Source organism: Rhincodon typus, chromosome 31 (genome assembly GCF_021869965.1).
Source record: "Rhincodon typus isolate 14 chromosome 31, sRhiTyp1.1, whole genome shotgun sequence".
Taxonomy (NCBI): Eukaryota; Metazoa; Chordata; class Chondrichthyes; order Orectolobiformes; family Rhincodontidae; genus Rhincodon; species Rhincodon typus.
The window spans coordinates 37911179-37923423 of record NC_063362.1 but is presented as its reverse complement, the minus strand read 5'-3'; the positions used below and the strand labels follow the sequence as shown (position 1 = coordinate 37923423).

The 12245-nt window shown below is 41.5% G+C and overlaps 1 protein-coding gene across 1 annotated transcript in view; it reads right to left on the bottom strand.

Annotated features, from left to right (window-relative positions):
• The window catches only part of LOC109922779 (ephrin type-B receptor 2), a 383441-nt gene that overhangs the window by 78079 nt on the left and 293117 nt on the right, over window positions 1-12245 (bottom strand). Inside the window, exon 9 of the mRNA XM_048614910.1 lies at window positions 3774-3882. Coding sequence (XP_048470867.1) covers window positions 3774-3882 — 109 coding nt within the window. The remainder of the gene's footprint in view (window positions 1-3773; window positions 3883-12245) is intronic.

Below are 12245 nucleotides of genomic sequence, written 5' to 3'. Positions count from 1 at the left end.
CACCAGCAACCACCCCAACACCCATAAATAGAGCTGCATCAGGACATTATTCAAATGAGCCACAACACACTACAGCAATCCAGAATTGCGCAAAGCGGAACAGGAGCACTTATTTGGAGTTTTTAAAAGGAATGGATACGCAAAAAGCAGAATCCACTGTTACCTCCGCGACAGTCCACAACAAGACACAACATGGCCAGACACACTAGTCACCGTACCGTACATCAGAGACATATCAGAGATGAACACACGACTACTCAGACCCCTAGGTTTCAGGGTAACCCACACTATCAACCACCTTGCCACAGCTACTGATGAACGTAAAGGGTTCTACACCTACCAAGCAATAAAACTAACATAATACATAAAATACCATGCAAGGACAGTGAGAAACATTACATAGGCCAAACTGGAAGAAAACTGACAATAAGGATACACAAACACCAAATAGACAACAAGAAACATGACCAATTCTCACTGGTCTCAATACACACCGACAAAGAAGGACACGAATTTGACTGGGTCAACGCATCCAAAATAACATCAGCCAAACAGAGACATGCCAGGGAATTCCTGATGGTCTGGCATTCCAACCAGAGCTCCATCAACAAACACACTGAACTGGATCTGATATACAAACCACTGAAAAACAGAACTGGAAGTAATGCCAACCACCCCAGCAAACCGAGGCATATAAATAACAACTGGGACAGAACATTAATGCTTCGCCAGACGTGTACTGACAATGTTCCCTAGCAGGGTGATGAAGCATGTGCAATCAAACACACCGGTTCGGCAAGCAACCCTACAACCTCAGTCTCACTCCCTGCTCTATCCCAGTGGCCCCACAAGTTTATATTCTTCAATTACCACTCATAATTTCCTCCTGAAGTCATTGATCATCTCAGCTTCCAACACCTTTATGCATAGTTAGTTCCAAGTCATTGGAAGTCATTTCTGAAGAGGGGTCCAGACCGGAAACGTCAGCTTTCCTGTTCCTTAAAATGCTGCCTGGCCTGCTGTGCTCATCCAGCTTTACACCTTGTTATCTCATTCCAGCATTGGCAGTTCCAACTATCTCTGCAGGTCCAAGTCATGGTGTGTAAAAGTTGATTCTCACAAACCCCCTGAATCCCATGGTGAAATCCTTCAATCTTTGTCCTGTATGATTTGTATTGTCTGTTGACTTTTTAAAAAATCCAAACCTACGATAATCTTGTACACCTCTTATCAAATATCCTTTGAAATCTTGTTTGCACGAAGAACAACAATCTCATTTTCTCTAATTTAACCTTGTAGCTTAATTTGCTCATCTCTGTAAGCATCCTTGGAAGTCTCCTCATAGACTCACACATCCTTCTTACAACATGATGGCTAAAACTGAATGCAATACACAAGTTGTGGCTTAATGAGAACTTCATAAAGGTTCAACTTTCTTAAAAACCAAAAGAACTGTGGATGCTGTAAATCAGGAACAAAAACAAAGTTGCTGGAAAAGCTCAGCAGGTCTGGCAGCATCTGTGGAGGAGAAAACAGAGTTAACGTTTTGGGTCCGGTGACCCCCACCCCCTAGTTTCCCTAGTACTTTTTTCTGCAGTGATTATTATTGTATTTATTTACTATCCCTCTTTTCTCCCTTGATTATTTTGTATTTTTGAATGCTATCAGTGTCTTTCAACGTGAAGATTGATGTAAAGTATTTATTCAACTCCTCTGCAATCTCCTGGTACCCTCTTATTATTTTCAGGCTTGTTCTCTTATGTTTTAGAAAGTTCTAGCATCCCATAGTGTGGAAACAGGCCATTCAGCCCATCAAGTCCACACCAACTCCCTGAAAAACATCCTACCTAGACCAAACCCCCTGTCCTATCTCTGTAACCCTGCATTTCCCATGGCTAATCGACATAACCTACACATCTCTACAAACTAAGGCAATTTAGCATGGCCAATCTACCTAACCTGCACATCTTTGGACTGTGGGAGGAAACCGGAGCACCTGAAAGAAACCCACACAGGCACAGGGTGAAACTGTAAACTCCACACAGACTGGAGGCTGGAATTGAACCCGGGTCCATGGTACTGTGAAGCAGCAGTGCTAACCACTGAGGCACCGTACCGCCCACAGAATTTGTTTTTGGCCTCTCTCTTCCTTTTTTGTTATATAAAAAAAACTCTTGCAGTCCATCTTGATATTACTCATGATTTCACTCTCAAAATTTACTTTCTCCCTCTGTATCTTTTTTTTAGTCATCTTTTGTTAGGTTTTTAAAATATTCCCAATCCTCTGGTTTGCCACTAATCTTTGCCATATTGTATGCTTTCTTTTCTTTCAATTTAATGCTATTCTTAACTTCAACGGTAAACCCCTCCTTTTGAGCCTCCTGACTTGAATTGATTGGATGGCCAGTGGATTTTCTATGTTGATATAACCTGCTTTTGTCACACCAAACCTCACTGATAAAACCTCATGTCTGGCCTTTAAAGTTATTCTTCACACAGTATGGTATTGTTAAACTATTGAAAGTATCTTAAGACTATTTTTAAAAGATTCTAGGAGTGTAAGTAGTACTGTTACATTGATACTGGATCAATACCTGTCAAAACAGAGCAAAAATTGTAATGCTGGATAGAGGTAGGGAAGGAAAGGCGAAAGAGCAAACTACATGTGCCACCTGACACATTTGTTAAAGATTGTAGACGTTGGATCACTGGTTACATTTATGGGGAATATCCACTGGTAAACAAATTAAAATGTTTGCTTAGTAGCAATGACAAGGGAGAGACAGTGGAAAACAAAGAGCTAGGAATTGGGAACTTAGACCTGGGAGCTTGGAAGGATGGACCTTCGAGCCGGAAGCTTGACCCTTGTTGGAACTGGAAACCTTGATCTTGAAGCTGGGAGACTGGGCAGAAGATAAGTGACCTGTAGGAGTCAGTGTTGGTAGAAAGGAGAGAGTTAGGTCCTGCAGTCTCATGGAGATGACTCTCAGGGGATCAAAAATAGGATTCAGGACATTTAAACAGTTATAAGAAGAAAAAATTTTCCTTTTAATGTTCATTTCTGCTCTATATTTTTTGTGTTTGGGCGAGGAATGTGAAAATAAGAATTAGGAATTGGCCATTAAATCCATTCCACCATTCAGTTTTGCTAACTGTTGGTTAACTCTGGTGGAACAGAACACAAAATTATGCCACTTCACTCACAATGACATACACTAATTATTCATATGTACACAATAATTTTATCTTTCAGTTTATATGTAAAATAAGTAGTGAGTATGGAGCAATGTTACATGTGGAGACTGATTCAAATTCTTTCAGTTTTGTTTGTGCCAGTATCAGGGATTGAACCAAAATGGATTCTCTGGATGACAGGCTGCAGTAATTCAGGACTGTGAGCCTTGCAGACCCATGGATCGAGGTAAATACTGCAAGCTGTCATTAGTTTATACAGAGAGCCAGAGAAGAAATATAATCAGTTCTTAACCAAGCAACTACTATTTAGTCATTAGGGTATTGCTGAGAACTTGTCCGTAAACCCAGAGCAACATTGCTCAATTTGAAAAGATCTCTTAATTGAAGGTCATTCACATGAGTTTCCTCGAAAAAAAAATTAAATCAATTTGTTTGGATATGATAGGACACATGCCCTTTGAAGGTGGGCATAAACTTTTTTTTGAGGAAACTCATTGACAGAAAGGTGCTGCACAAGAGATCATGCATTTAAAAAAAATCATGTATATTTGGAAGATTGTGAAAGAATTGTTGCAAACCTGTTGCAAACGATGAGTATGACTACAACAGCGATTATGAAGACCAGCCCAGCAGCTGCTGATCCAATGATGAGAGGAAGCTTTTCCTGTAGACTAGTCTGGTATTCAGCTACAAAAAAAACAATAAATTCGACATTAATGGCAGGTTTAGACCAGAATGACTAGTTCCCTCCCTTTTTCCCTTAAGAATCCTCAGTGCAATTTCTCTGACTCCTAACATTTATTCATCTTTCATTAGCACTGTGGGAATAATGTGAATGATGCCACTACTTTACACAGAAACAACTCTCATTTATATATTATCTTTTGTAACTTTAGGATTTCTTAAAGTGGTTCACATTCACTCAATTGATGAATAAATCTGAAGTGTGCTGAGATATAGCAGACCGTTTGCACAGAGTGAGGGCTCATAAGCAGGGAGGCAATATGATATTATCATATTATTGTATTAATATAGTGATACTATCACGTAACTACTGACCCAGGTAATGTCCCGGGAACCTGGGTTCAAATCCTCCTCGTAGCATATGGTGGAATTTGAATCGAATAAATAGCTGAAATTAAGAATCTGATGATGACTATGAAATCATTGCTGATTATCAGAAAAATCTATCCAGTTCACTAATGCCCTTTAAGGAAGGAAACCTCTGTTCTTACAGAGGAAGGGTCACCGGACCCGAAACGTTAACTCTGTTTTCTCCTTCACTGATGCTGCCAGACCTGCTGAGCTTTTCCAGCAACTTTGTTTTTGTCTCTGTTCTTACCCTGTCTGGCCTACATATGACTCCACACCCATAGCAATGTTATTGACTCTTAATTAGGGATGGGCAATTAATACTGGCCTAACCAGTGATACCCACCTCCCATGAACGAATAAAAATGAAAATCAGAAATAATTGGCAAGATCATCTATTTTACATCCAACACAAAATGATCTGTGGATGCTAGAAATCTGAAATAATAACATAAAATGTTCAAAAATTTATGTAGGTAGGTCTGTGAAGAGGGAAACTGATGTAATGAGGGAGGTTTTAGCCTGTAAGAATATATGGGATTGGGTGCAGGTGTAGGACTTAAAACCAGCAAAAGAAGGGTAAAAGGTATAAGATAAAACAGAAAATTACACAACAGTTCGGCCAACACCAGATGTGGGGCAAATCATAGAATTCCTACAGTGGGGAAAAAAGGCCATTCAGCCCATTGCACCAACCCTCCAAACAGCATTCCATCCAGACTAGCCCCTGACACTATCACCATAATCCCACATATATCATGGCTAAACCACCTAGCCTGTACATCCCTGAACACTATGAACAATTTAGCATGGCCAATCCACCTAACTTGCACATGTTTGGATTGTGGGAGGAAACCAAAGCACCTAATGGAAACCAACACAGACACAGGGAGATTGCGCAAACTCCATACAGACAGTCACCCAAGGCTAGAATTGAAGCCAGGTCCTGGTGCTGTGAGGCAGCAGTGCTAACTACTAAGCCACTAGCTGTACTGCTAGAGTCTATTATAAAAGATGTGATAACAGAACACTTGGAAAGCATTAATGATACTTTGACGAAGTCAGCATGGGTTTATGAAAGAAAAATCATGCTTAATTAATTAACTGGAGCTTTTTGAGGACTTATCAAGTAGATAGATAAGGAATAACCAGTGGATGTGATATATTTAGCTTTTCAGAAGGCTTTTGATTAGGTGTCACTTCAGAGACTAAGGGGTAAAATTAAAGCACATGGGATTGGATAATGTACTGGCATGGATTGAGAATTGACTGACAGATCAGAAACAAAGTGGAACAAATTAATAATGGGATACTGCAAGGATCAGTGCTTAAGCTGCAGCTTTCACAATATGTATACATGACTTGGATGAGGGAACCAAATGCAACAATTCCAAGTCTGCTGACCACACAAAACTGGATGGGTTTGTTAGCTGTGAGGAGTATGAAAGCAGGCTTCAAGGTGATTTAGAGAAGTTGAGTGAGTGGGCAACACATGGCAAATGCAGTATAAAGGAGAAGTTATACATTTCAGTTTGAAAAACAGAAAGGTAATATTAGTTAAATATGGTATATTGGGAAACGTGGATGCACAAAGGGATCTGGGCACCTTGTATGGCAATTAATAAAAGGCAGGCTCAGCAAGCAATTAGCAAGGCAAATGGTGTAGTGCAAGGGGATTTGCGTCTAGAAGTCAGGATGCCTTACTACAGTTCTACAGGGATTTAGTTAAGATCACAGCTGAAAGTATTGTGTGCAGGTTTGGTCTGTCTACTCAAGAGAAGGATATACTTGCCATAGAGGGAGTTTTGTGAATGTTCACTAGGCTGGCACCGAGGATAACAGGACATATGAGGGGGGATTTGTTCAACCAGGTCTGTATTCTCTAGCATTTCGAAGAAAGATAGGGCATCTGACTGAAAGTATAAAATTCTAACAGGGCTACATAGATTGGATGCAGGGAAGTTGTTTCCCCCAGGTGTCACAGCCTCAGGATACAGGGAAAGTCATTTAGCACTGAGATGAGGAAGATTGAAGAGGGTAGTCAACCTTTGGAATTCTCTACCACAGAAGGCAGTGGAGGCTAGGTCACTGGGTGTATTCAAGAAAGAGGAAGATAAACTTTTAGCTATGAAAGGGCATCAATGGATATGGATAGAATACAGGAATATAGTTTTGAGATAGAGAATCAGCAATGATCATATTGAATGGCAGAGCAGGCTCGAAAGGCGAAATGCGCCTGCCCCTGGTTTCAATGAAAAAATGTCAACGTATGCAGAATCTGGCTCCAGTACAAACAACCAGCTTTAACTTGAATGCATTAGCCTGCTTAAGTGCAAATCCCTGGGAAGTTAGCGTATGTTAATCCTGCAGTTACAACAACATGGAAACATTTTCACATTTAATATTACATTCCCTGGTTTTTAGAAATTGAGGGACATTTAGCAATTGAGGCAGCTCATTCAAACCTCTGTCAACTATTGAAATAAACATCCAGTATGCATGGTCATATGTCCACATTAGCTCAGAGTTTATTTTTTGGACTTTGATCACACCACATACATAGCCTCCTTGGTTTGGACCTTGTATAGAAACCAATAGGAGGATCAAAAGAACCAGAAGCAACCTTCTGTTCAGGTATCTCCAGCTAGGCAGCAATGATAGGTGTTACAGCAAGAGAAACTGTAGAGAGAAGTAGCACTATTGATGACACAGGATGCCCCAAAGTGACTGAGCTTCCCTCACAGGTCCAAACAAGCAGTCCATCAGATGGCTCAGCTTACCGCATCACTTGGTTGTGGTCAGCTCTCGCCTGTTAGAAGAAAATCAGCTGGATCTGGTGACAATGAGTTACCATATTTGTCAAAGTCATTCTCAACATTTTATTCTCTTGTCATTCACAGCTCTGCAACAGGTAAATCCTGACTCACCCAGTCAATGATCCACCAATGCACAAAACAGGTGATCGATAAATTATTTTGCAAGGGCCTGCAATTAATTCAAATTTGTCTGCAATGACACCAGTCAGAACAAATGGATGCTCAGCTTTGGGATCCATCTGGTTTCCCACATCGTCAATATATGAATAGCATTCTGGCCACCAACGTCCCAACCTCTAGAGTGGCTGAAGTATTTGTTAGTCACAGGATTTCAGTGTTCAGCTGGTGTGAAGGCATATAAAGACCTATAAACAAGTGTGGGTCAAATTCTCAAGAAGCTACCATCATAGAATCCCCACAATGGGGAAACAGTCCATTCAGCCCAACAAATCCACACTACCCCTCTGAAGAAGAGCATCCCACCCAGACCCATCCCCCTACCTTTCACTTGTAACCCTGCATTTCCCATGTCTAATCCACCTAATTTACACACCCCTGGACACTACAGGCAAATTAGCATAGCCAATCCACCTAACCTACACATCTTTGGACTGTGGGAGGAAACCAGAGCACCTAGTGAAAACCCACGCAGACACGGGGAGTATGTGCAAACTCCACACAGACAGTTACCCGAGGGTGGAATTGAACCCAGGTCCCTAGCACTGTGAGGCTGCAGTGCTAACCACTGAGCCACCGTGTCACTCATGCTTTTACCCTATGCCTTGTACTTATGGGCAGCATGCTGGCTCAGTAGTTAGCATTGCAGCCTCACAACATCAGGGATCTGGATTTGATTCCCGCTTTTGGTGGACAATGCACGTTCTGTGTGGAGTTTGCATGTTCTCCCTAGTTCTACATGGGTTTCCTCTGGGTGCTCTGGTTGCTCCAACAGTCCATCGATGTGCAGGTTACATGGATTAGCCAAGATAAAGTGAGGTTATGGGGATTGGGATAGGGCTAGGTCTGGGTGTGATGCTCTTTGGCGGGTCGATGTGGACTCAATAGACTGAGTGGCCTCTTTCCGCACTGTAGGGATTCTATGATTCTGTGCCAATCTATGTTCAATTTCAGACTTTCAATTAGATGTCAGAGATGGCTGCTAAAAACAAGGGGCACCCAGTTTCAAATTTGGCTTATATCCTGTTAGAAACTTGACAAACTAAGTCAGTCAACCACAACCAGAATGTGGGGTGGGTGATAAGTAAGTTTGCAGATGGCATGATATTTGGCCAAGTGATAACAGTGAGGAAGGAGGTCAGGGAGATATAAATGGATTGGTCACATGGGCAGATCAGTGGCGGATGGAATTTAACCCTGATAAATGTGAACTGGAGAAATGGGAGTCTGGAATGCACTGCCTGGGAAGTTAGTAGAGGCAGAAAACCTCACAACGTTTAAAAAGTATTCCAATAAGCACTTGAAATATCCTAACATTCAAGTGTTTGGGCCAAGTGCTGCAAAGTGGGATTAGTGTTAGATGGGTCAGCTCAGACTTGATGGGCTGAAAGGCATCTTCTGTGCTGGATGGTTTTGTGACACAGTTTGTGATTGAACAGTCAGTCAGCTTACTGAAGAGATGATCTGCAGCCTGGGCAGGTCTAGAAGTGCTCTTTACTGCTCACCAACCAGGATTTCCAGAATGATCAGAGGTTGCTGATCTCCAAACCACATTGAATATACTAAGAGCATAAGATGTAGCAGCAAAATTAGGCCACTCAGCCCATGAAGCGTGCACCACCATTCAATCACGGTTGATACGTTTCTCAACCTCATTCTTCTACCTTCTCCCTGTAATCTTTGATGCCCAGACTTGATCAGAAGGCACTGGTGAGCAGCGACAGAGGAGGATTCTGGGACAAGTCAGCTCAGTCACCACAACCGAGAAGGGGATCACGGATTTAGGCTTGGCTGCTTAGAAGTCAGGTCCACACTTTGAGTGAGTAGTACCTGGAGAGAATTAATGTACTTTATGTAGTCGTAGTCTTCTATGAAAAAGCATGGGAATGAGAGACCTGATTTTGTTTACTAGTGGATAAGGCTAATGTAATCAGTTCCTGTATTGCTGTCTGTAGTTGATAAGGTTGAAAATGGAAGGACAATGCTCATCTGTAATGTATGGAAAATTAGAGATGCTTCCTGTTCCCATGGTGAGTATGTATGCAAGGAAGCGTGTTCAGCTGCAGCTCCTGATTTGCTGAATGGAGCACCTTGAGCCACAAATGGACTCACTATGGAGTATCTGTGCAGCTATTAAAGATAGCACATTTAGCAAACTGGTCACACTACCAGTAAGGACTACACAGATGGAGAAGACTTGGGTGATCACAAAGAAGGTAACTGCAGGCGGGCAGTGCAGAAGTCACCTGTGGCCATTCCCCTCTCAAGCATGCATTACCATTGAGGATACCGTTGAGGGGATGGACTCTCAGAGGAAAGCAGCAGCAGCAGCAGCAGCAGCAGCAGCAGCAGCCACCTCAGTGGCAATACAATTGGCACTGTTGTACAGCAGGGAGGATCAAAAAGTAGGTGAGTAGCAGCGATAGGGCACTGTATAGTCAGCGGCACAGATAAATGTTTATGTGGCTGCAAGCTAGTCTCTAGGATGTTCTGTTGCTTCCCTGGTGCCAGGGTCAAGGATATCTCTGAACAGGCAAAGGATATTCTGAAGGGGGTGGATGAGCAGCCATATTGGTTGTGGTCCATATTGGTACCAATGACATAGGCAGAAAGAAAGATGAAGTCCTCCAATAGGTCTTCAAGAAGTTAGGTGGGAAGTTGAAAAAAATAAGGTTTAGGAAACTGAAGATAGACAGAGCCCTTGAAGAATATAAAGAAAGCAGGAAAGAACCGAAACAAGGAATCAGGAGGGCTAAAAGGGGCCATGAAATGTCTTTGGAAAATGGGATTAAGGAAAATCCCAAGGTATCATACACACATATAAGGAGTAATAGGTGAGCTAGGGAAAGGGTAGAACCAGTCAATGATAAAGGAGGGATTTTATGCACGGTGTCAGATGAAATGGGTGAGAGATCCTTAATGAACACCTTGCATCGGTATTCATAAAGGAGAAGGACATGGTGTATGGTGAGTCTTGGGAGTAGAATGTTGATATACCAGGCAGAGCAGTAGATGTTATCAATATGAACTTTAACAAGATCTTTGACAAGGTCTTTCATGGCAAAAGGTGTGCTCACATGGGATCCGCAGTGAGTTGGTAAAATGGATACATAACAAGCTTAGTCTTGGAAAAAAGAGAATAGTGATGCATTGCCAGATGATACACCAGGATAGAGACTGGTTTGAGATTTGGGTGGAGAAATCGAGATGGAGTTTAATCTGGACAAATGCAAGGCGATGCATTTTGGGAGATATAATATAGGAGGGGAATATGCAGTAAATGGTTGAACCTTGATTAGGACCAACATACTGAAGGATCTAAGTGTACAGATCCACGGTTCCCTGAAAGTGTCAACACAAGTAGATAGGGTGATCAAGAAGACATTTAGCATGCTTGCCTTCATCAGTCAGGGCACAGACTATAAAAATTGGCAAGTCATATTGCAGCTTATAAAACTTTAGTTTGGCCACATTTGGAATACTCTGTACAGTTCTGGTCACCACACATATATGCTTGGGAGAGGATACAGAACTGGTTGACCGGGAATTTGCCTGGTTTGGAGGTGTCAACTTTCTAACAGGTGACCTTATAGAGGTTTATAAAAACATAACGAGCAAAGATAAGGTGAAAAGCGGAGGTCTTTTTCCCAGGGTAGGGGAGTCCAAAACTTGAGGGCACAGGTATGAGGTGAGAGGAGAAAGATTTAAAAGGGACCTGAGGACCAAATTTTTAATGACAGGGTGGTGTGTGTAAGGAATCAGCTGTCAGAGAAGGTGAAGGTGCGTACAATTACAACATTTAAAATGCATCTGGATGGATAAATGAATAGGAAAGGTTTACAGGAATATGGGCCAAATAGGACTGGATGAGTTCTGGATATTTGGTTGGTGCAGACGAGTTGGACCGAAAGGTCTGCTTCCCTAGTGAATCACTCTGTGACTATAAATTTGGAGAAATACATACTCCGGCTTCCAGCTCTAGATTGTCCAAAAGACATAAAATGAATCTTGATGGGTAAAAAAAAGAATGAAAAGTATGGTCTCTTTTCCTGAGGAGCCAAGAAAATAAAAATGGTAATGAAAAGTAAACTAGGTGTGGAAACATTGACACTAGTTGAAACAACAAATATGGGATATAACTTGCCAAACATTTTGTCGGAGATCCTACTCAAGTTGGATTCAGAAAGAAATTTGCCATTGCTATGTTTATAGTGTGATAAAGCACATTTCACAAAGAATGTACAGTTACTAAGAAATGATTAAGGATTGACCTCACAAATATAAATAAATGTTGAAGAAAAGAAAGAGATTAATGCAATAAATGAGATTGATTGCGATTGATGCAAGTCTCAATTATCAGATAGCTTTACAGAAAGAAATGCCTGCTCAAAGACATTTTTGGAGATCCTGGTAATGGGATGTCTTGCATTATGATGAGTTATACAGAAAATAAGAAAAAGTTTTCTTTGATTTATTTTGTAAAGTCCTTCTCCCACTTTCAGAAATATTGCTATTTATTACCTTGGCTGATTGGCTGGCTTTCAGCTTGTTGGGGTAGTTTTTCTAATAGAATCCTGTCTGTAAGCAGTTTCTGAAGTTTAAAGACCTCCTTTAAAGACAGCTAGTGTGTTGATTACACACACTTGTTCTGTCAATTTAAGGGGAGACAATGGCCTAGTGGTATTATCGCTAGACTGTTAATCCAGAGAACCAGATAATGTTCCCGGGTTCGAATCCCACCACAGCAGACAGTGGAATTTGAATTCAATAAATATCTGGAATTAAGAATCTAATGATGACCATGAATCCATTGTTGATTGTTGTAAAAACCCATCTGGCTCACTCAGAGATAGCAAGAGCTGCTGATGCTGGAATCAGAGATAACACAGTGTGGAGTTCCTCCAGCTCCACACTGTGTAACCCGTCTGGTTCACTAAAGTCCTTACCTGGTCTAGCCTATATGTG